This window comes from Cervus canadensis, chromosome 24, assembly GCF_019320065.1.
Source record: "Cervus canadensis isolate Bull #8, Minnesota chromosome 24, ASM1932006v1, whole genome shotgun sequence".
NCBI classification, from domain to species: domain Eukaryota; kingdom Metazoa; phylum Chordata; class Mammalia; order Artiodactyla; family Cervidae; genus Cervus; species Cervus canadensis.
The window spans coordinates 31,484,885-31,510,929 of record NC_057409.1 but is presented as its reverse complement, the minus strand read 5'-3'; the positions used below and the strand labels follow the sequence as shown (position 1 = coordinate 31,510,929).

Genomic DNA, 26,045 nt, shown 5'->3' with positions numbered 1-26,045 from the left:
TACTTTAAAAATCACCTTAATACTTAAGATAGAAACTTTGAGTATTAATGGTCAAACCTTTTCCATTATTGCCTTTGTGACGGGGGTGTATGGTGCATACAAAATCCTTCCCAACAACATGGGTTTCAAGAAAGCCCAAATCACTGGTCCAGCAGGCATATTAATGATGTCCTTATAAAGGGAAAAGCAAAACGGTGCTGGAAAGAGAAAGCACAATAAAACCATTTAATATATATATTTAAAATTTATTTATGGTAAATTGACAAAAATTATTGTTACAACACCCCAAAATGCATGTCTTGTATGTTCTTTGCTATCAACAAACACAAGGCATCTGCTATCAAAGTAAGAAACCGCAGGAACACATCCTTTTTGGGCGTAAGTTTAATCTAACTAGAAAGTGCATAATAAGTGATGGCATTTTACCAAGAGGAGTTAGAAAGGTTGAAAACCACATTTCAGAATGTCTTCCAACAGGTCTTCTTCACTTAATTTTACAAAATATACAAAATTCTGCTATTGCACCAGATACATAAGAGCTATCCAATAAATGTTTGCTGGATGAATAAAAAGATGTATAAATGTGTCAATCCAATTGCTCTACTAAACATCCCATATTGCTTGGAAGAGCTCAGTTGATCATATTTCACATCTCAAAGCTTATAGATCAAATAAACAGCTTTGCTGTGCCACTGAACGTTTGTAGTTCTGCTACAGTCATGAAACTCTTTTATGTGTGAGACAAATTTCTAATTCTAAAACGTTAAGAAAAAACACTGAGCAGATTTAAGGCATGTTACTGTATCATTCACTGGCAAGGTGTAGTGGTTAAGAAGCTAGACTTTGCGGCAGATTGCCTGGGTTCAAATCATAGCTTTGATACTTTCACGTTGGGCAACTGCGGCCAGGCTACTCAATTACTTTGTGCCTCATTTCCCTTGCTAAGTTGCAGCTATAGTAGCACCTGCCTCACAGGGTTGTTGTGAAGAGTGAATGAGTTGATACACAGATCATGCTTGATGTGTGGAAAAGGCTATATGAATGTTTTCTTTGGGAAAATTAATGCTTTATTTAAAATAAAATGTAAGATTACAATGCACCATTTAAAAAAAAAAACAACTAAAATTGGGGAGAAGACCTGAATAGTCATTTTTCCAAAGAGGAAATGCAGATGGCCAATAAGCACATGAAATGATGTTCAACATAGATAATTAGGAGGAAATGCAAATCAAAACTACAATGAGATATCACCTCACACCTGTAATAATGGCCGTCATCAAAAAGAACACAAATAACAAATGAGGGCAAGGATTTGGAGAAAAGGGAACCCTGGCACACTATTGATGGGAATGTAAATTGTTACAGCCACTGTGGAAAACATTATGGAGTTTTTCTTAAGAAACTAAAAATAAAACTACTCTATGACTCAATACTTCTACATCTGGGTATATACCCAAAATAACCAAAGCACTACTTTAAAAACATACATGCACCCCCATGTTCATAAAGACATTTTTTACATTTACCAAGATATGGATGCAACCTAAGTGTCCATCAACAGATGAATGGATAAAGATGTGGTATATATATATACAAAATGGAATTTTAGTCATAAAAAAGAATGAAATTTTGCCATTTGCAATAACGTGGATGGACTTGGAGGACATTATGCTAAATGAAATGTCAGACAAAGACAAATACTTTATATCATTTATATGTGAAAACCAAAAACCACAACAAAATAGTGAATATAACAAAAAAGAAACAGACTCACAGCTATAGAAAACATAGTGGTTACCAGTGGAGAAAAAGAGACAAGATGGCGTAGGGTACCAGGAGGCACCAACTACTATGTATAAAATAAGATACAAGGATATATTGTACAACAGAGGGTATACAGCCAATAAAAAAAAGACTAAGGTTTAGTAAACAATGTTAGGAGGTGATATTATCATGCTGATTTTGAAGTATACTCACTGGCATGTAAGGGAATTCCATACTTTGCAGCAATTTGTTCTTTACTTAATTTATGAGTTAAAAAGTCCTTAGTGTGATTGCCTTTCTGCCTCTGAGAAGAGGGCAGCAAGGCAACTAAATATTCAGTGGTAATTCCTTGGGAGCACAGTGCTTGGGAAATGGTACTAAATGATCCTTGGGGAGTGTTTATCCGGTTGTTTCTGTACATTGCCTGTGAGATAAAAATATATGATTTATTAACATTATATGAGCTATAAATGCTATTGAAAACAATATCGAAAACCTCACAATGTCTGGAGAATTCTTTCAGTTCCACAATTTCTTTAAAATAGTATCCCAAATGTAAATGCAGAATGCTAAACTTCTCCAATTCAAACGGCAAAAACTTTTGCCATAGAAGAAGAGTTTTTCTGTAAGTGACTTTGGACAATGTACTCTATCTGTAGTTGAATGTATTATAACTAATCTCAAAAGTTAAGACCCACTCCGGTATTCTTGCCTGGAGAATCCCAGGGACAGAGGAGCCTGGTGGGCTGCTGTCTATGGGGTCGCACAGAGTCGGACACAACTGAAGCGACTTAGCAGCAGCAGCAGCAAAAGCTAAGATGACAAAAGGAATTTTCCAGCAAGAACATTATTGGGTGACTTTTCTACCTGTGTTAGTGGAAAACTTCTGGGCAGATGCATTTGTTTCAGGGATCTCATTTTGTCTAGCAGCGGTCGTGTGCCAGAAGCCATCTGATTGAGGATCTCTTTTAGCCTTGTGAAGAGTTCTATCATCTTTTCTATTGGCTTTTGATTTTCCCTAGGGAAAAACACCTAACAGGAATAAAAAAGAAAAGAAATGATTTTTTTGGTGGAGAAACTGGAACCCTCCCACACTGTTGGTGAAAATAACAAAAGGTACAGTCACTTTGGAAAATATTTTGGAAGCTTACTAAATAAACACAAATTTACCATATAACCAACAATTTGATTCCTAGATATTTACCCAACAGAAATTTAAAAAATACACCCACACAAAGATTTTATGGGAATGTCTATGGCAGCAGAATAGCCAACAAGTGGAAACAATTCAAGTGAATGGATAAACAAAATGTATATCTGTAAACTGGAAAACTATTTGACAAAAGAAAGAAGTTACACACTGACATGTTACAACATGTATGAAACTTAAAACATTATACTAAGTGAAAAAAGCTAGATACAAAACCCACAAACTGTATGATTCAATTTAAATAAAATGTCTAAAAATGACAAATCTATGGAGACATAAAATAGATTAGGCAGTGCTTATGCTAGAGGTCAGAATGAGATTGACTGTAAATGGACAGAAAGCTTCTTTTTGTGTTGAAAATTGCGTTTGGGATTATTATAAAATCATATTGTGGTAACAGTTGCACAATTCTATAATTGGCTTTAAAAAAAACCCCATTAAACTGCACCCTTAAAGTGAGTGAATTTTATAATATATAAATTATACCTCAATAAATTTGCCAAAAATAAGTGATTTTAAAAGTCAGAAAGGCAAATGTCAATTACATAATTCTTCATGTACACTATTATTCAAAAATCACAATTGCTCCTTAAAATCAGAAAAGCTCTGTCAAAAAGCTCACATGGTTTATCAGGCTTAATCATAATCCCACAATGCATTTCTGTTGCAGGAAAAAAACACTGAAATTATTTTTTTAATGTACATTTTATTCTCTCTTTCACTCATTTATTCAACAAACATTAATTGAGTGCCTGTTATGTTCCCAGCACTGGGGGAGGTGATGGGTATAGCAGTGCCCAAACTGGCATCATCCTTTCACTCAGGGAGTTTTGTATTAATAGGAGGAACAGATATGAGACAAATCAATGAATAAAAGGCTGGGTAATATGAGGAGGTAGGGAGTTTAGCTGAGAAATCAAAAGAAGTCTTTCCAAGATGACACCACAAAGCAGAGAATGAACAAACCATAGGAGGAATAAGGAGACATAGATAGTAGAGGGGTAAAGATCTGTGAAGTTCCTGAAGAGGGAAAGCTGTTGGCATGTCCAAGGGGGTCAAAGACCACTATTGTGAGCACAAGATTCAGTTGAAGAAATGTTACAAAGACAGAGCTGTCTCTATAACATAGCTATTAACTGCAGATTCATTGTTTTTCTTCCAGTTCTACCAAAATTCTAGGCATTCCTACATTGATTTGAAATAAATTGACTAATGATGAGAAATTTTTCATTATTTTTATTTGCACTTCCTGAAAGAACTAGGAATGGTCTTCTGCTTGTCAAATGCACATATTTAATTACTATACTCAATAAGAAATAGTTTGATATGTGCACTGCAGAAGCATTATAAGATAAATATTAAAATTTTAGATGAAAAAATTAATAATTGCAGTTTTTCTGCATTTTTAGTCATGTTCATGCTCAGTCATATCCAACTCTTTGTGATCCCCTGGACTGTAGCAAACCAGGCTCCTCTGGCCATGGAATTTTCCAGGCAAGAATACTGGAATGTGTTGTCATTTCCTACTCCAGGATATCTTCCTGACCCAGAGTTAGAAACTGCATTTTTTGCTTCTCCTGCATTGGCAGGTGGATTCTTTACCACTGCGCCACCTGGCAAGCCATACGTCATAGTTTATGTAAAATAACTATTGTTTAGTTAATGGGTATTTGCTAAGTTCTTCCACGGGCCAGGCACTGCTTTTGGTATTTAAAACGTTTCAGTGAACAAAGAGGCCCTTATGGAGCTTATAGCCAAAAAGAGGCAGACAGAAAATAAACAAAAGTGAATATTAAACAGAATACATAGTATGCTGGAGGTGGAATAGAAAAAGAGCAGAACAAGGAAAGGAGGTTTGAGAGTGCTGTAGACGAGGCTGGTTGCATTTTAAACAGAACTCTCATGGTACCTTACTGAGGTCAATGTTGAATAAAGTCACATAGTTCCGGAAATCACAGGCAGGACACCTCCTAGAATGGTCCCACGCAGCAGCCCTGGACCCAGGGAGTAGCCACATAGGAAATGGGATTTGAGAAACAAGGAGAGGATGTGCAGACTCTGGGGCCCCTGCAGGAATCGGGGGTTACGGGGATAAAATGAGGAGCCACGGGAAGGTGCAGAGCAGAGGAATGACATGATCTGATTCAAGTTTTAAAAGAACTGCTCCTGCTGCTTGGGGAGTAGGAGGGTGGGGCTGGTTCAGTGGGAACCAGTGCGGAGGCGAAGGGATCAGATAGGCGGTCACTGCAGAATGTAAACTAGGATAACAATGACCTGGAACGGGATTATTTACAACTAATCCTAAAAAGTCTTCATCTCCTTTGAGAAAATGTTTCAATAACACAAGTCTGCTGTGTTGCTTCTGATTTTCTTTTACTTTAAAGAGAAAAACATTTTTTTCAGTGTTTTTAATAGCAAGTAAATAATTTTGACCTAGTAGAGATTTGAGTGAATATAGGTATTTAATTTTCTTATGTTTACATTTTTATTTCAGTTTTTTATTTACTAAGTACTTATAAAGCATCTATTTATTGCAAGATGGAATTACTGCTGACTTTACAGCTCTAATAAAGACAATTTCTTTTGTTCTACTGGATAAATAATGCTAGCCTCTATCTAAATCTAAGACAAAAAAAATTTTTTTATAATACAAAAAAAAAAATCCCTCAATTCTTTCACTTGAAAAAAAAAACTTAGTTCTAATCTTTATTTCTATCCTATCAAATTAATGCTTATTCACTTAAAAAAAAGTTATTGTAACATTTGTATTTCATTCTCTAGTGTATATTAAATTTAATTCCTGGTCTTGGATATACAAATTGAGAGTTAATAAGGCCATAACATTAATTTCCTCATCTATTAAACATGTAAATTTGCAATATATGATCTCTAAGGTTCCACTTAGCTCTAAAATTAGATTCAACTTAGCTCTAAAAGCTTTAATTCCAAAAGCTACATAAATGGATTGCATTCCTTATAGTATCAGAGAGCATACACGTCTAATAAAATATTTTTATACTGAACTATAAATTTAAAATCATTTCATCCACAGTAACTTGCCTTGTATGTGAAGTTGTAAACGTCTAAGTAGTGCAGAAACGTAAGTCCAATGAGGTAAGATAGACGGGATCTCTCTGGAAGAGGCTTGATGCATAATTCCCTCATTGCATCTTCCAATTTGGGATTGGTCATATTACCATCACAAGAATGCAACCAGAAAACACTAGAAATAATCTGCAAATTGGAAGAAGAAAAATACTTTAGCTGTGAATCCTTTCAAGCCACCTGTCCATTTGGAGTTTTCTTATACTTTTAGATTTCATTTAAAAATAAGACAAATTAGCCTTAAAAATCAAATCATTTTTTTGTTTAAAACACTAATTGCTATTAATAGTCCTATAAGAGTCCATGTGTGTGTTCAGTCACTCAGTCATGTCCAACTGTTTGCGACTCCATGGACGGTAACCCATAGGCTCCTCTCTCCATGGAATTTTCCAGGCAAGAATACTGAGTGGATTGCTGTTTCTTACTCCAGGGGACCTTCCCAACCCAGGGATCGAACCCAGGTCTCCCGCATTGCCGGCAGATTCTTTACCAGCTGAACCACCAGGGAAACCCAAGAATACTGGAGTGGGTAGCCTTTCCCTTCTCCAGGGGACCTTCCCAACCCAGGGATCGAACCTAGGTCTCCCACATTGCAGGCCAATTCTTTACCAGCTGAGCCACAAGGGAAACCCAAGGATACTGGAGTGGGTAGCCTCTCCCTTCTCCAGCAGATCATCTCAACCCAGGAATCGAACCGGGGTCTTTTGCATTGCAGGCAGATTCTTTTTTTTTTTTTTCCCATTTATTTTTATTAGTTGGAGGCTAATTACTTTACAATATTGTAGTGGTTTTTGCCATACATTGATATGAATCAGCCATGGATTTACATGTGTTCCCCATCCCGATCCCCCTTCCCGCCTCCTTCTCCATCCCATCCCTCTGGGTCTTCCCAGTGCACCAGCCTTGAGCACTTGTCTCATGCATCCAACCTGGGCTAGTGATCTGTTTCACCCTTGATAGTAAACTTGTCTCAATGCTGTTCTCTCAGAACATGCAGGCAGATTCTTGACCAACTGAGCTATGAGGGAAGTCCTTAAAGAGTACATAGTTCACTGGAAAGCTTAAGAAATATCATGGGAAAAGAGACAGAAGAAATCCATAGTGAGTCCAAGATTTCTTGCTTGAAAGACTGGGTAAATAGTGGTATCAAGAAAGAAAATTGGTTTGGATTAAGTTTGGGAAAATTACTAGTTTAAGACTCTTGCTGCCTTAAAATTTTATTCTTACTTTATTTAAATTGCATTTCATTTATATAATCATTTGAAGTTACAATCTTACCCAGTAAACTCTGGGGTCCAGAGGTGAATGGTGAAGAAAAAAAATCCAGAATCACATAATAGTATGAATCCTGGACAGTAAAGCTTGTTTGGAAAGTGACGTGTGACTACAGGAAGTTAAGAAGTCATTTCTATTTCCACTGAGGTGAAATAAACAAAATGTTTATGAAATTCAAGAATATAGAATCTTTTCTCTCTTTCCTTTTTAAAGTAATAGGAATGTATGCTCTCTTGTCTACCTGCTTTTACTTACTAAACTGAACCTGTTCTTCAGAAGCCAAAAATGTGATTGCTGAAATTAGATCTTTTAGGATCTTATGAGTGAAAGGTGAAATCAGGGGGAAAAGGTAAAGAAATATTAATTGCTAGAACTAGAGGAAGAAAAGTGAAGGTAAAGCAGTTTTAATTTTTGTCTGGGGGAACCAATTAAAATGACACAACTAAACATAGATATTCCAAAGTCAGCCTTAAGGGATTTTAAAAAACTTTATCCCATATTGGAGAATAACTGGGTTGTGTTTAGAAATGACACACTCTGTCACACGTAAGTTTTGAATGGATGAAGTCTTAAGCTCTGCAGTTCTTTTGGAAAATTTCTATGACACTTCCAGACAATGAACTTGGAAAAGGGATAAAAGATAAAACATTTCAAATGGAAAACCCCATTATCAGCCTATGAGGAAATGCCATTACTCATTTTCACAGCAAAATACATTTAGTATACCTACAAACTTACCCAGAGTTTTCTCAACCATATCTATTTATATACTCAGTCTTATCTCAGAGATTAAAAAAAAAGAGTATTCATTTTTATTTTAGTTCCAACGAATTGTAAATGGCCTTCCTTTTTTCCCCTGATTACACTACTGAAACTTGCTTCGACATCATCATAATAAAATGTGAAAACTGACCTCAGCTAATGTGATTGTGATAGTGAACCAAAAGAATTACTGATGGCACCACTTATTTAAAAAAAGCATCTGGGGGTGAAGATAAAGAGAAGACAAAGAGGGCAAAGGAAGGGGAAGGAAAAGTAGAGGGGAAGGAACAGACAGTGGTAATGTTCTTGCTTCAGGACTTTTCCTTCTATTTTCACCTAAGAGTTAGGCTTCTAATTTTACCATTTGCATGGAAAATTCACCAGATTTGCATGCAGTTTCTCCAGGTTTTACTGATAAGTGCTCAACAAACACTAAATGCTATTTAAACTTTTAAAAACCTGAATGTAAGTACAAACATATTCCATCCCACCTCAGCTCTGTTGTCAGGAATGGGAATGGCCAGCAAATTGTCGATACTCTGATTGGACATTCCTGTTGCTCTCCTCAGTTCTTCTTTCAGCTCATCAACATTTTTAAACATTTCTATTAACTGGCCTGCAAGAAAATAAGACAAATCAAAAGTCACATGTGGGTTGCAATGTAATTCCTTTTAGTCATTCTAATATAAAGAAACCTTCTAGACTCACATATATTCAACATATATGCCTTGTGTCAGGAACAGATGTCTCTCAGTTTTGGCAAACTTTGTGTCTTTAGGATCTATTTCTATCTGATTTAGACTTATTCCTGTTATGATATCATTAACCCAAGGTAACAGATTGCTCTGGATTATAAATTTTCCTTAAATGTGTACAATGCAAGGTTGATTCAAAGAAAATATGGTTTCCTTGCAGACTTTGATCACACAATTTGCTAAATATATATCTCTCTATTTGATTTAAAACATCACACAAATTCAAGATGCTTTTTCACCTCAGATCACATAATATTGTCAGCTTGGGACAAGGTTTGCTAAATCTGAAACAATGCCACAGAGCATTTTTTTCTTAACTTTGCCCAGCACCTTGTGTTTTATAAAGGATTTTCACAATCATTATTTCAATTTTCAAATAGAATGTGTTTAACTTCAAACTCTTTTAGAACAGTTATTATAATTATTTCACATCTGGGTCATTTGATGAATAACAAATGATATTTTGACTTTATTTTAGGAGATTGTGATCTCCATTTTGTAAATGCCTTTTCAGTTTCTTTATGAAGTATCCCTCATGCAAATATACTTTCTTTATTTTTGGACTTAGTGCCCTTCCAATTTTGTGGCTGCCTGTTGTCCAAAACTCTGAATGTCTTTCTTTTCAGTATTGAGGTATTATGCAAAGAAGAAATGTATTGCATGATGCATCATGCTCAGAATACTAATAGGAGGTTCTGAATCAATATTTCTGTACACAGCAGTGCATCTTTATTTTTAAAATCAGATTATTCTCACAGAAGTAAATAAATCTCATCCTCGCTCTTGCAACCTACTATTTAATGCACTTTAATACAGGAGAGAAATAAAAGGTGAATGGTCTAACTAGTTAAATTTTTGAAGACATTTTGCTATGAAATAAAATTTCACTATTTCATTCTCTGCTGGCTTGCTCTGTGTTTATTTTAGACAAGTGACCATATTTGAAAGCTTCAGGTGTTTCATGTATAAGGGCAGATGCAAAGTAGGTTTCATTAGGAACTTTAAAATAGCCTTTCCTAAACTGTAGCAAGAGAATCATACACATTCTAATAAGACAGCATTTAAAATATGGATGGGGAAACACCTGGTTTTTCAAAGGTGTCTGCACTGTTATTGACATGCAGCGTGGCTTCTATGGTTGGCATTAACCGTGTGATATTTTCCAAGTAATTCATTTGCAATGCCTGTTCTAGAAACCTGAAACAAAGCAGAAGAGGAAAAGAAATTGAACTAGGAATATCAGTAATTATTTGAGAAGAGATTTTGCCAAGGAAGAAGACAATGAAAAAACTCACCAATCCATATCTAAATTAATTTTGCTTGGATCCCCAGAAAGCAAATCTCTCAGTTTCTCAGACAGAACATTGTCGTGATACAGTAAGCTGGTGGCTATTTCGGTGCCAAGCTCTGCTGCTTCCAGGAGCTGCACATGAAATGCACTCTCTTCACATAGGTTCCCAAAGTCCGTACTGGAGAGCTGACACATCTCCTCTATTGAATTGAAAGTTTCAGGTTCACAAAGAAGCTTGGTCAAGTTTCGAAGTTGAGACAGCTTTCCAGAGGGGAAAAGAGTGGGAAATATTAGTAACATTATTCTAAATATTTCGTAGTTGATAGTAAGCAACCAAAATTGATTTACTTCCTAAAAGCGTTTTGCTTGTGTTTAGTTAGTTGGCATGTGGCAACAGCTTTACCACAAAGCACTGTTTTCTGTCACTTGAGTTTATTGTTCTCAAGAAGTTTTATAAAACTTTTGAACCTATTAGACTTCTTTCTCAACAGTATTCATAACTTATAGATTCACAGGTTTAAAAAAATGTAGTTTAATCTCATGTAAACCACAAATACTTAAACTAATTTTATATGTTAGCATATTTTAAAAATTATGTGTAAGGGCAGACAGCAAAGCAGATTTGATTTGAAACTTCAAAAAGGTTTTCTTCACACTCACAAGATGGTTACTGTCAAAACAAACAAATGAACAAACAAATAAATAAAGCCATAAAATAACAAGTGTTAGTAAGATATGGAGAAATTAGAACCCTTATGCACTCTTGACGGGAATGTAAAATGATGTAGCCACTATAAAAAAAAATATTACAGTAGGTCTTCCAAAAATTCAAAATAGAATTACCATAATACTCAGCATTTCTGCTTCTAGGAATACACTCAAAAGTATTTATTAAAAGCTGGGTTTTAAACAGATATTTGTGGACTCATGTTCATAGCAGTTGTATTCATGATAGCCAAGAGGTGGAAGCACTCCATGTGCATTGACAGATGAATGGATAAACACATATAGTGTGTGTATGTGTAATGTGTATATGGTATACACATATAATGGAATACTATCCAGCCTTAAAAATTAAGGAAATTCTCTCACATATTACAATGTAGGTAAGTCTTGGGACATTATGCTAAGTGAAATAAGCCAGTCATAAGAAGACAAATACTGAATGATTCCATTATATGAAGTACTGAGCACAGTCAAATTAATAGTAACAGAAGGTAGAATTGCAGGTGCCAGGGACTAGAGGGTGAGGGGAATGAGAAATAGGTGCTTAATGCATATAGGATTTTTCTTTGCAAGCTTAAGAGTTTTACAATGTCTGTATATTTAATACAACTGAACTACAGAGTTAAAAATGGTTAATGTGGTAAATTTTATGTTATATGTATTTTGCCACAAGTTTAAAAAAATTAATTGACCAAAAAAAAAAAAGACTTTTTAAAACTGCAGCATGAGAATCACACATATTTTAAAATATGGATGTGTATATACCTGGTTTATCAAGTGTCTACACTGCTAAACTGACTGACATTCTTCTACCCTCTTATTTACTGAGGGAAACTTTTGTTCTATGGAATGCTTAAAAAGGATCTAAAGTCCTTTACTCAGAAAAAAAGGAGAAAAATGAAAATCAACTAATTTCCTACCCAGTGAAGTATATTCCTCCGTGCAGTTCACTATGCTCTGTGTGTTCTGAGGCTATATCCCCAAGTTATATATCCTAGGGGAAAACATTATGCCTCTGGGAAAGCTAGTTCTGTTGTGCTCAGAAGCAACCCTAGAGCTATTCATTTTAAGACGTGAAATAATTTGGAGCAACATCTAAAGAAGCAAATATATGTGCCATTTATTACAGCTCAGATTCCCAATCAGCAGCTGCATTTTGACAGAAATGATACAAGAAAATGTTCAAGAATATTTCTTTGCATATGTCAAAGGGGAAAGGTACAATGATGTGTCTTGGATGAGAGATTTATAGTAACTACATGTAGGCACAAGCAATTAAACACAAATCATTTTAGACAGTAAATATCATTGGTCTACTTAATGTCTAATTGACTTCTGGGTTTGAGCTATCTAAAACGGTTTCATATGTATTAAAATTCTACCTACTAGTCTTATTGTTATGAGAAATTTTCCATTCTGCAACAAACTCAATCATTTTACCAGATGTAATGATATATTTATCACTTTTTCCTTCCTTTGATTTTCCAAATACTAGATATGATTAAACTTCTAATGAATAGAGCCAAACTTCTCTGCCAGTGACTTTTATTTTGGTGATTTCTTAAATAAAAAGATAAATACTTGGAGCCCAATTTATTTTTTTAATTGAGCTTTTAAGGGTGTAGTAAGTTTGAATGATTTTACTCAGTAGAGACTGAAATATATTTTTTAATTGCAAGTTTGACATACATGTATAAGAAACCAATAAAAGTCCATATAGAATAATCTTGGCTTGATAATGCAAAATATATAGAAAGAGAAATTGGAAATCTAGGCCTGCTACTGAAGTAGAATTTGTCCTCTGAAATAAGAATTTAATTCAAGATTAATGATGCGCCCTGTACTGTGAGGCACAGTCACCAAGGAGCAACATAATGGTCATTTAGTATTTGTCATTAAGAGCTGAACAATAAAAAAGGCTGAACACTGAAGAATTGATGCCTTCTAACTGTGGTGCTGAAGAAGACTCTTGGTAGTCCTTGGACATTAAGGAGATCAAACCAGTCAATCCTAAAGGAAATCAACCTCGAAGATTCACTGGAAGGACTGATGCTGAAGCTGAAGCTCCAATACTTTGGCCACCTGATGAGAAGAACTGACTCATTGGAAAAGACCCTGATTCTGGGAAAGATTGAAGGCAGGAGGGGAAGGGGATGACAGAGGATGAGATGGATGGATGGCATCACCAACTCAATGGACATGAATTTGAGCGAACTCCGGGAGATGGTGATGGACAGGGAAGCCTGGTGTGCTGCAGTTCATGGGGATGACAGAGGATGAGATGGATGGATGGCATCACCAACTCAATGGACATGAATTTGAGCAAACTCCAGGAGGTGGTGATGGACAGGGAAGCCTGGTGTGCTGCAGTTCATGGGGTCACAGAGTCGAACATGACTGAGTGGCTGAACAACAGCTACTACTTTCTTCTAAAAACAATACATGCATTAAACTTTTAGAAACTTCACAGTTTATTAGTAATCAACATATATTCAGAGAATTATAATTGTTTCTTCAAAAGTATGTGTCAAGTCCAGATTACAGGTTTGTCAAAGTGTTATGTATTAAGACCCTGACCTACATAGTAAGGTCTCAGCCTAAACTTGAACAATGACCCATAACTAACTGCATGTCCAGCTGTGACTGAATTCCCTTTTGTCTACGGTTCCTAATGCATCTGAATCAGAATTGTAAGTAACATGATGGCATAGAGCTCAAAATGTCATATGCATAAAAATGCTGAAGCAGCAATGCTCCTGGGCTCTTAGCAGGTGAATGGGAAAAAAAAAAGAGGCCTCTTAAAAAATGTGAGAGTGTTACAGTATAGTGTGCTATCTGTATTTTTGCTTAATGTGGGGAATATCCATTTTGTCTTCATCCTTTTAATGATATGTATTGAATATTTTCCATGTGTTGGACTCAATGCCAGGTGCTGAGGGTACATAGCAAAGCAACACACTTATTCACATTCCTACGGAGTTTGCAGTCTAGGAACAAATGCTTTCTGTCAATTGCAAATTGCAGCCATGCTTGTTATAAACGGCAAAGGACTTTCTACCTAAGGAACAGATTTATAGTTTATTTCTTCTGTGGCTTCTCAAACTTTTTTCATAACGTAACCTGCAATGGGAGCAGAATACTCAAAATGTGGATGCTGTTTTAAATTATCCTTTGCTCTATTTCCAGGACATTAGTGTAAATGATTGAGCATGTATTGTTTCCATTTCCCAGTGTACTTTGTGTGCTGCCCAGTTACTCTGCAAGTTGAGAACTACAATGAGTAATTGCCCTGGTAACACTATTACATCACCAGGGCTCTGCTTTAATACCATCATTTCTTCACACATTTGTGAGTCCGGTCTTAAGATCATGCTACTGCTAGATGTGATACTTTGAAAAAGCAGAAGGCACAATTTCATCAGATTTTACACTCTAGTTGGAGAAATAGATCCCACATATACAACAAGTTATAATACTAAGTAGTAAATTCCAAAAGCCAGAAATCTCACTGTAATTGGAGACTCCACTTCCCTATGCCTCACACGCCACTGGCTGCCAAGCTGTGTCAATTCAACCTCCTCCAATGCTCTTGACATTCTTTTCCTTCTGTTCTCTGCCACTGACATCTTACAGGGCCTCACATTTTGCTTACATTATTGTAAAACTCACCCATTTGGCTTTCTTTCAGTCTGTCCTCCACAAGTCTCCTAGAGAGATCTTTTTCTAAAATGAGGAATTAACCTTCTTCAAATTCACGGTTTTCAGGATCAGATTCCAACTCCTTGACTAAACAAACTCCTTGATCCCCCAGGTCTTGGGGATCTGAGCCTTCTTTCCTGCCTCTCTTATAAGAACCTTGTGCTCTAGCTGGACTGATGACCTCAGGTAACCCCTAGCTGTCCTTCAGATTCACAACTCTGTTTTCTTACCAACTCACATCTCTGTGTCTGGAATGTAGGACTATTAACATAATCCTACACAGCCTGGCAAGACTCAGAGTAAAGAGTATCTCCTTCATGAGATTTCTTCTCTCCACCTTCATCCTCTGCAATCTAAGTCAGATATACCACCTCCATATACAGAATCCTGTCCATCCACATACCACAACACTTGTCTCGCTGTGTTATAATCACTGGTCTGCTTTTCCATCTCCTTCACTGGATTGATTATAAGGACTCTGGGGTTAGAGATTATATCTTTTAAATAAATAGAGTAGCATTATAGGAGCACAGAGGATGGATGCAATGAATGAATGGGTAAAAACAATATGTGCACAAAGTCATTATCATTTGGAAACAGGGAGAAAGGAGATACTCTGATATTATAGGAGTGACATTTAAACTTGTCCTTGAAGGATGAGCAGGTCTTTTCCAGATGAATGCATAACTTCTTTCTCATTTAACGAAGATATAAGTCTCTCATATAAACTAAGATAGTGCTAAATTAAGTACACTAGAAATTTTATTCATGTAGAAGATTAAGCCTACAATGTAGGTAATCTAGTATAACTAGCATATTTATTTGTAATATACAAGGACACATGTTTTCTATGCCTGCTTAATTAAACCATGTTGACTATACAGACATCATCCTGCTTGCCCTGAATAAACCAGTTCTAATTTTACTTTATCCATGGCTACATAAATCCAATTAAACTGCTGTTCTTACTCAGAAAGCTGCTTTCAAAATTTAATAGGGTTATTTAAGAAATAGAGTGGATTTCATGGTAACCTGCATAGTGTATGCATGAGCTAAACAAAGAAAAAGAGACAAATGCCAACCAATTCAAACTTCAGAGTTAACATTTTTTTCTGTGGCTTTTTCCCCCTTTCTTCAATATCATACATTTTAATATGATTTGGGTTTCTGCTTCTGATGATAATAAAAATAAGGTGAGTCAATTTCTGAGATTTTTGTATACTGTGAAGTCTAAAACATTAGCTTTGAAATCAACATTTATAGCTTTAAAACCTAGGGACATCTCAAATTAGAAATCAAATTTTTAATGCCTTTTAAAATCATGTAGTTTAATGAGACAACTATATCAGGAGTCATTCCTTTACATATTGCATTCTGTAATTAGGCTCTTATGGGTTATTTCAGACAGAGATAGACACCAATTAAAAACAAAATACAATTACATAGCACCAACCAGAACTCGTCACCCCTTTTCTAGCATTAATCTAGGGTCAAATAAGACTAAGACTTATAAATATACAGATTTAAAAATTACAAATATATCTTTCCATAGAATTACAGGAAGTATTGAGGGTTTTTTTCCCCTTTCATGGCTTACTTTTGATTTCAAGACTTCAGGAACTGGAGGGAGGTAATCCTCATAGGAACCATTATGAAGAAAAGATTTTTTAAATCGAATTGTAGAGTGCAGCATTCTTAAACTTTCTGTAAAAGAGGAGAAAAGAATTACCTCATGTGAACTGCAAGGTCATTTAGGAAATCTATTTGAAAGACACCTTCATCCTAATTTATTACTACGTTTTTTCTAAGATAATAACCTACTTGAATCTAACTATAAAATGAGTGAAAATTTAATCTTTCCTTGAACCATGGAGGCTATAGAGTTCATTATTTTTAAAATATTCATAGATATTCTGCTTAGAGACAAAAATATTTCCAGCAAAGGTGCTACACAGTATTGGTTCTTTGTGAACTGAATATGCTTTTATTTTGGGTATATTATTAAGCTGAAGGGTTTGAGAGAGAATAGGTTGTATAATCACTGTGATACAAATATGCCCTCCCACCCTTGATTAATTCATGACTGGTATAGAGAGATCACACTCAAATATTTGTTGTGCTATTTGCTTGCCATTAAGTCTCAAAAAAACTATTTTGGTGTAAGAATAGTGAATGTATATCTCCTACAAATAGATGTTTTATCTTTAAAAAAGAAAAAGAAATATTTGATTAAATCTAATCTTCACAGTTGTCCATGTAAGTAGAAGATGGAAAACAAACTGTGTAAGGATAGGAAGTAAAAAATAGTCTGCCACAAAAATGTCTTTATTTATGTAATTTACATCTGCTTTTGGAAGTCTTCATTATCCTTTTTATTATTTTTTGACAACTAAGATTAAAGGTATAGAAAATGTCGTGGAGAGGTATGTGAACTCCTAATTCTGGAGACATGGAAAGTTTACCTAGGTGGTCACTCTCACGTTGGGCTTCCCGGATAGCTCAATTGGTAAAGAAATTTGCCTGCAATGCAGGAGACCCTGGTTTGATTCCTGGGTCAGGAAGATAAGCTGGAGAAAGGATAGGCTACCCACTCTAGTATTCTTGGGCTTCCCTGGTGGCTCAGCTGGTAAAGAATCTGCCTGCAATGGGAGACCTGGGTTCAATCCCTGGGTTGGGAAGGTCCCCTGGAGAAGGGAAAGGCTACCCAGAATTCCATGGACTATTCATGGGGTTGCAAAGAGTCAGACACGACTGATCGACTTTCACTTACTTTCTCTCATGTTATTTCTTATATGGTTATTATACATTAAAGTTTGGCCAGGTGGCCAGGTGGTACTAGCAGCTGCAACAGGAGTAGTAATAAAATAATATGATTAGATATTACTTCATATATCAAACCACTGTAACAGATGCATATGGCAACGAAGATTTTAAAAATTTCTTCTGCTTTAAAGCAAACATAAGACTTACTATTTTAGAACAAAATTAAAAACCATGAGTAGCATTTTGACTCTTAAGAAAGGAGAGCATTACCTTTTGATCCCCTGGCTAAATTGCCAGTGACATTTCTCACACATGCCAAGTAAGGAATATAAGGACTATCTGCTGATATATTTAAGAGGGCATCTTCAAAATTTTCCAGTATTAGGAGCCTATAGAATTAGAAAAGAAGATGTAAATTAAGTCATATAGAAGTAAAGTAAAGCTATTTTGCTGAGATCCTGTGAGTCCCTGGTTGTCTGGCACCGGCTGACTTGAGCATTGAAACACTGGGAAGTAGGACATCTTCCCCCATCCAGCCCAACTGCACAATGACAGCACTACTCTGGATTCTCTGAGTATTTACCTTTTCCACAGGCACTACCTTTATATTTAGTTACTTTAATATCCAATCGTAAGTGAGCTTAAAATCATTTCTAGGCACATTTACATGAAAGAAAAATCACTGGGCTAGCATTGCCAGATAACAGACAGGGATCCCAGTTAAAACTGAATTTCAGCAAAATAACAAATAATTTTTCAGTGTAAGTATATCCCACACGTCTTGCGTGTTTCTTTCCTTTCCTTTCTCCTCTAAATCTGGCAACCCTCTCTCTGGACTTCAGCTTCCTCTTTTTTCAAATGAGAGATAGGGGGCTGGGTGACCTGCTAGGTCCCTTCCACTTATAACATTCTCTAAATAATTTAAATTCATGTAGTTGTGATTAAAAAAAAAATGGTAGAATACAACTGAATAATGTCAGTTACTTTTTTTCTTTAAGCAACCAACTCAGAGTTCCCCAGTTAACCACTTTCAGGCTTCCTTTCAAATCAACTGCATGTGAGGACATAGTCTAATATTGTTGAGGCACACCGTTGTGAGTAAATGTGTGCATGTTACACATGCCCAGTCACTTCATCTATGAGGCTGCATCTCTTGTAATTTCTTTCCTTAGTGTCTATTATTGAACTTGATGTACAGCAGAGATAGAATAAATGTCAATGGTTGATTTGGGTACCATCTATTTTGAATCAAACTGCACAGCACACAAATTAACTAGTTCTATTAGATGTTAACTTAGATTTTATTCAAATACTAATGGAAGAGACTCATCCTGGCATAGCCAGTAAACATGTAGGATGATGTTTGCACTAACATTAAAATCTCAGGGTGTTTGGATGTGCGTTAATGACACTGGATCCTTGAGGAACTTAAATAAGAAAATCCATGGCAAGAAAAGTCTCTAACTTACCAGTCAGGGCATACCTTATTGGTCAGATGGCTGACTTTCATTTAAATTTAGTCCGTACCTTTCATGTTTAGAAAAACTGCACCCATTCCTGAGCTTTCTTGCTTTTTTCAGGCACTTCTTTGACCAAAGACTCTCATCTTATTACTGCTTCTCTTTCTTTTGTGTTTGTCTTCCTCTTTGTCATAATTATTATAGCATTGAGCCATTTCCATCTTAGTGCCATGCTCAGTAGCAAACTATTTGTCTAACTTTTCAAATGAAATAGCATAAGAACTTCTTATGACAAATTTTCAAGCTTTAAATAGAAGAATATTGAGCTAAAAGTGACCTTGAAATATCATATAAGCCATTATCTTAGTTCTATGAAGAACATCTGATTACCAAGATTTTTGAGATTATATTTAATATATACCAAAAATTAAGATATATATCTATATATCTCTATATATAGATATACATATGCCAACTGTTTTGGCATAAACATCCCAAGTATTTCTTTAAGCCATTTAATTTACATATTTTATATAAAATTTTACATACATCCTAAGAATGCTTACAAAAAAAGATGAACTTACAGATAGATGCATGCATGTGTGTTCATGTATGCACACAACAAAAAAAAGTAACTTGAGTGCAAAAGTAAGGAGGAGAAGAGCTATGAGGGAAAAAATATTTTTGAGCAGCTTTCCAAAGAAAATTCTGGACTATAAACACTTTCATCGCATGCCAAGTATTTCTACTCTGTGATTATTTTAAAGTGGGAAGGGAAAGGGAGCCCAAAGATAAGAAATCCCTTAATTTCATCAATCTCCACAAGAGCCATCTTAAAAGTAATGAATTCTTCCCAACAAATTGTCAGCTAGCTGTCAGCAACCAACTACATTTGCTGTGTAATTTTCACATCTGAAGGGCTAGCACTATCAATGCTATGGATGTCCCCAAGGCTATGATAAAGATACCCGGCTTTAGCAATAAGTATCCAGTTGTCTCAAGTCAGAGGTGTTTGTTTGTTTGTTTGTTTGTTTTTTAATATTTTGCTGGCTATATAGGGAATGTGTTTAAAAGACTTGATTATTTGGAATATGGAATCCTGTCTGGGGGAAAATTGCCCAGGGCTGCAAGACTGCTCTTGGGAGAAGCATCTGGTTCAGGCACCTTAGAGGAGAAATGTGGAAGCAGAAAGAGGAGGTGGTTGTTGATGGAAGAATTTTGCCTAGAATTACCCAGAGTTGGGAAACTTCTCACTGAATAATAGAAAGTTTATAAACAATTGTATAGATTCTATTTCAGAAAAATAAATGAATGGTTTTTGTTTCCATTTCCATTAGCCCACAAAAACATATCTTTTGGGACAAAAGTCAAATAATTTCAATAGTATAATTTATCAGGCCAAAACAACTTTTACATAACAGGTCACCTAGTCTCTAAATTTGCCTTGAACTATATGAATTTACTTCAATGAGCTTCTACAGGCAACTGCTTGAGTTTTCTACCATAACTGTTAGTTATGTAACTTTTAGTTAAGTTAGTTAGTTAAGTTAGTTAAGTAACTATTAGTTACTTCAGAGAACTGCTTATATTAATGGTCCTTAGAAGCCAACATTACTGCTGTTATTCCCACTGCCTATTCACTGTCTCAGGAATAGGTAAATATATAAACATATTTACATGAACCACAAACAGTCCAAAATTAAATAACTTATAAACAGCTTTGGCTACTTGAATACTACTGAAGCAACAAAGTTTGCATTACCTTGGGGCGTCGATTTTTAATGTCAATTTTTAAAACCTGAGATCAACAGTAATGTAAAAAGTTGGAGATTTTTACATCTTTTTTATGAAGATGAAAGACTTTGAAAAGAGTTGGAAATTGGGCCTCCAGCTAGATTTTCCTCATAGACATAAGGTGACCTATCCAGACAGAACATGTGGGATCTAGTTATGCAATCTTAGAACTGAAAACCAGATCTTCATGTCGCATTATCTAAAAGTATCACTGAATAATACCAAAAAACAAGTTTCAACTTTACTGCACTTCAACTTTAACTTTTTCTTTCGTCAGTCAACAGTTGATTTTTTCTATCCCATGGTCTTACACACTGATGAAAAGAATGATGTTTATGAATTGTGCTGCTTGCTTATTCAGTCAAGTTACTTACCAATTTAGAAACAAACCAACAAAGACTTACTGTGCAGCCAGGCTGCTTGGGGATAGTGACTGCCGATCTTCCTCACCCCACAAATGTGTTGTTTTGTCAGAGCCACCTAAAAAGGTAACATTTAGCATTTCATTAAAGGATTTATTTTTTTAAGTAAAAATCATCCCAGGTCAAATTTATGGGAAGAAAAGCAGACAGTCTGCAGAATTTTTCTCCAAACGACTTTACAGAGATGTCTAAGATCAGTTGGAAACATTTAAAATATTTATTTATCAATTGCCCCCCAACTGAAATAATACCAATGGTTAAGCATATGCATTTCTAACAAATTATTTCTCTGTGCATCAAACCATTACATTATTTTATCCTGTGACCTGTATGCATAGATGACTCAAATATCATGATGCAGATTGACTACCTCGGTGACTCGTTAACCAAATGAAACCAATTCCAATCTCGTGGGCTTTTTTGTTTGTTTGCCTCCAGTTGTCTAGAATGTAGCCTTAGGAAACATCTGCCATCGCTAATCTATACTTTTTATCTTTCAAAAAGCAGCCAGTGATTACAATTGAATGCAGCTGTGATTGCAAATTAGCTAATGTTTATAGAACCATTCTGAGTGGTCTCAAATAATGTGAGGTTTGGAGTGTAGCAGGCAATCACTAAGTTGTGTCTAATGGAAACCATATATGAAGATCTAATTCAACATGGAGAATTGCCCCTAGAAGTTAAATGGGTCCCTGAGTCAGCTTGCTGCATAGCATTCTATCATTGTAGGGTAAGTGTAGCTGAGAAACATTCCATATATAACACAGGGAGCGCAGCCTGGCATTCTGTGGTGACCTAGAGGGGCTGGGTGGGGGGAGGAGAGGAAGGATCCAGAGAGAGAGTATATATGTATAATTATGACTGATTCATATTGCTGTATGGCAGAAAGCAATTTTCTTCCAATTAAAAAATTTTTCAAAAATACATTTTCCTGAATAAAAAAAAAAAAAGTAAGTGCAACAACATTCACATGCAAAATTTAAAAATGGCTACTGCATAAATAAAAACCCATCAGAAATCCAACGCTTTCATTCAACTCCTTTAAGGAAACGGTATTACTTATTTCACTCTTCTCTGCAGACACTCTTAATTCCTCATAAATAATCCAGAAGTTCCAGTGCTGTTGTTTTTCAACACTGGCCTTATCGTTTTCAATAGGATACTTTATTGACAGCTTTACTACTTCTCCCATTGTCTCTAGTTAGCGTGTTCTGAAGTCTTCCTAAAAGGTTGTAGCACAAAACTAGGCAGCCATCTGTACTTTTCTCACGCTGATCATTTTGTTTATTTAAATAAGCATGTGTGTAAAAGATTACAGAATTAAAAGCCTCCTTGTCTACCTTGGTATCAGTCATGTCTGAGTAATGTCTGTACCATCCCGAGTTACTTGGCAGAATGGCTTTTTCAGTTTTCCTCTCTGGCAGGAGTCCCTCTCTTCTCTGCTCAAGACAGCTAAGTATTATTGCTCTAATGCATCAGTGAGTGAAAGGACCAAGAAGATACTCAGTATAAACAAACCTAATTAATAATGGTGAAAGTGAAAAGTGAAAGTGAAGTCGCTCAGTCGTGTCCAACTCTTTGCGACCCTGTGGACTGTAGCCTACCAGGCTCCTCCATCCATGGGATTTTCCAGGCAAGAGTACTGGAGTGGGTTGCCATTTCCTTCTCCAGAGGATCTTCCCAACCCAGGGATTGAACCCAGGTCTCCCACATTGTAGGCAGACACTTTACTGTCTGAGCCACCAGGGAAGTAATAACAATTATTTATTGGCATCCATATGTAGAATTGGAGAAGAAGGAAATAGCAACCCACTCCAGTATTCTTGCCTAGGAAAGAATCCCATGGACAGAGTCTGAGCCTGGTGGGTTACAGTCCATGGGGTCGCAAAGAGTCCAACACGACTTAGCAACTGAGCACATGTATAGAATAATCCAGGATAGGACTCTGTGAAGATTTATGCTTCTGCAGTGTAAAAGTATATAAAACCATTTTTCCAAGATCAAATCTTGCTCAATTTGAACTCCTATGAGTTCATCAGCATTTGTATACTATATGAATGAGCCCATTAGAATTTGTATACTGTATGGTTTATGGAATGTCTCTTCCTCATCAGGCTATTAAAATGAATAACTAATAGAAATTAACTTTGTATATATCAATTATAGGCTTGACCTTGATGTTAAGTATGGACTTTGCCCTCTAGGCACTTGTCCTTCTGGACTTTAAAGTATCTGAGAAGTACTGTATTGAATGGGTTTTAACGAAGTGGAAATTGTTACAGCCCTTTAAAAAGCAAGGTTTTATTTTTATTTGTAGAATTAGGCATATATAAAAATGGTGCCCAAAGACAGAGAAAGAAATCTAGTGCACAGATAACCTCTTTTCACCAGTAAACATGGCTTTTTGTTTAAAGATGTAATTTCATGTAATTTACAACTTGACAAAAGAGTAAACATCAATGAGCCAAAAAAGGTAATCTTCACCCTCAAAACTCAGTTTTATAAATGGAAATACTAAACAGTGAAGCAGGGATCTTTACTGGGTCAGAGCTGAGAATTAGATTCCTTAAAACAGGAAGTTAAGATTCCTTAAAACATCTTCTCAAGTGTTTATTAGCATCTTCGTATTGTCATGGTTGCTGAGGAGGCTTCTGGAAAAACCTTAAAGTGTGTTCAGAATCAAGGCTGAATCAAAAGTAGACATGGGGTGTGGAAGTTTGAATTATAAGTAGACATGGAGTGCAGAGAGGAATGGAGCGATGGCTACTGAAAAATGTATCATGTGGGGAGGAATCTGGCACAATGAATCACACTCTATGACTGGCTGAAAGTGGAGCCCTTCTGAGGCTTGGTGGTGGCAAGTACTTGTGTGAGATATGCTAGCAGCAAGTGTGTACATGTCTCAGATGGTAAATATGAGTAAGGCCGTTGAAAAGAGCTAAGGGACCTGGCTTTGGGCATAGACAGATCCAGGCTCTCAGTCTCGGTTTAGTCACCTGCTGGATGCATAACATAGGCAAAATGCCCAGCCTCCCTTTGCCTCAGTTGTTTTGTCTGCAAAATGGGATAATAAATACCTCTTATAGAGTTGTTTTGATGATAGAACGGACTTAAGATAATAAAATATTTATCATTGACACACAAAAAAAGAACACTACCTTTTTATTTTTTCTACTTTCTTTCTTTGAAAGAAGAGAATGAGACCTTCAAAGCTATCTGAGTCCTGTCAATCATTAGAGAGGACCCAAGCGAGCAACTCTGCTATGAGTGACCATTTCACTCCAGTTTATTTGGTGTAAAGCCAAGGGAGGACATGTGTTCACAAATATTGCTAAATGCTATGAAGAGTAAGCATGGGTGGCTTGGACAATGTGGCAGGTATTTGTACTTCAAAACAAGTTTGGGTTTCCTGGAGGATTCCCAGAAATACTTGGAAGAATTTTTCAAAGGCCATGAAATTTCTGCTCAAGCACGCACGCATGCATGGGCTTGGGGTTAGTGACATAGAAACTGACCTTAATACTACTGCATTGGTATCTTTAGACTGATGAAGTCACATGTGTAGGAAATTTTTAAAAACAAATATAAACACATCTAATTCTAAAAATAAAAACACATATCCTTAATGTATTAATATTTCCTTGTCATCCTGATTATCCAGTGGCATGGTTTAACACATGTCAAAATTATTAACATAATCATAGAAATGCGGCATGGCCATTGTTAAATATTGAAAATTGAGCTATATTGTTCAATTTAGGAAAAGTGTTTTGCTGCCTCAGTTAATGAGAGGTTCTTTGGCTTCTAAGGCACTAAAGAACTTATGTCCTTTGTAACAAAAATTCCAACTTTATCCCTCTATACAATTATAAGGTGTGAGTCTGAAGATGAAAAGGAAAAGAATGGTAAGGAGAAATCTGAAGTTCTCAAGTCTTTAAAATGCAAACAGAAAAATATACAGAGGAAATAATTAGTGTTTGTTATTGTACTGTCTGCTTTTTCTGGGCTGGACCTCTTCTTAAAAGCATAAGACTTTTTTTTTTTTAACCCTAATGATCATGAAGACCATTGAATTTAATAACAATCAATCCTGCAGGCTAGTCATTAATTCTGTGACTGAAGGCATAAAAATTGTTGTAGACTAACAGAAATTGGTATCCAAGAGTATGTTAGATCCTCCTTCAAGAAGTCTTCAAAACCTTTAAAACCAGCATTTCATATGAAAATAGTTTAAGATCTTGTAATAAACAATCAGCTTGTGACCTGATTACTTATCTGTAATCTAAAAGTAAAATCTACATATTTAAAAGCTGGCAAGCTCAGTTGAGAAAGCCTATTCCTAAACTCATTCGGAAACAGTAAATACTAACCAAACATTTGACTTGTGAAGTAGGGATTTATTCCTTATAGTCCTAAATGTTTGTCTGTATATGGCTGTGTGTGTGTCTGTATCTGTGCATTTCCATGTGTGTGGTATATAAGGCTATTCTCTATAGGCAAAGATCTTTTCTGATTCACTAACACGATGCTATGGTTTGTCTTACTGGGTGGACAGTGGGTCTATATAGATCAATTCACGCTCTGATGTCCATCATGTGTTTTCAAGATGGCTGGCTGAAGGGTGAGTTTTATCCAAAGAAAGACTCATTCTGATTAAAAAGTCAAATTTTGGAAAAAAAAGGGCAAAAATGCTGCAATTCAATGTAGGCATTTGTTCAAAAAGTTGTGGTAGAAATCTACTTGTTGAGGCTTAGTCCCTTACTCTGGTATTTATTTTTTTGTACCGAGAATAAACATAGCTTTATAATATAGCTAAGAGAGACCATTTTCATAAAAATAAAAATCCTAGAAAGTCACAGCCTCTTATCCAGCCATTTCTCCTAGTCTCCACACTTTGGTTAGCTAAAGATCCAGATTTAGTGGTAACATATGTTCCCACCTAAGAATAATGTCGTGCATAAATGGTTGCTTCAGTTGCATTTTGTTTTTTACTCCTAATGGAACTGAATACAGAATTGC

At 35.9% G+C, this 26,045-nt stretch overlaps 1 protein-coding gene across 1 annotated transcript in view; it reads right to left on the bottom strand.

Moving 5' to 3' along the window:
- The window catches only part of ABCA12 (ATP binding cassette subfamily A member 12), a 188,994-nt gene that overhangs the window by 75,372 nt on the left and 87,577 nt on the right, over positions 1-26,045 (bottom strand). The window contains exons 9-18 of the mRNA XM_043445962.1: positions 21,009-21,084; positions 17,621-17,739; positions 16,185-16,291; positions 10,167-10,423; positions 9,956-10,068; positions 8,608-8,732; positions 6,035-6,208; positions 2,632-2,796; positions 1,978-2,188; positions 58-197 (exon numbers count right to left, since the gene is read on the bottom strand). Of these exons, the coding sequence (XP_043301897.1) occupies positions 58-197; positions 1,978-2,188; positions 2,632-2,796; positions 6,035-6,208; positions 8,608-8,732; positions 9,956-10,068; positions 10,167-10,423; positions 16,185-16,291; positions 17,621-17,739; positions 21,009-21,084 (1,487 nt within the window). The remainder of the gene's footprint in view (positions 1-57; positions 198-1,977; positions 2,189-2,631; positions 2,797-6,034; positions 6,209-8,607; positions 8,733-9,955; positions 10,069-10,166; positions 10,424-16,184; positions 16,292-17,620; positions 17,740-21,008; positions 21,085-26,045) is intronic.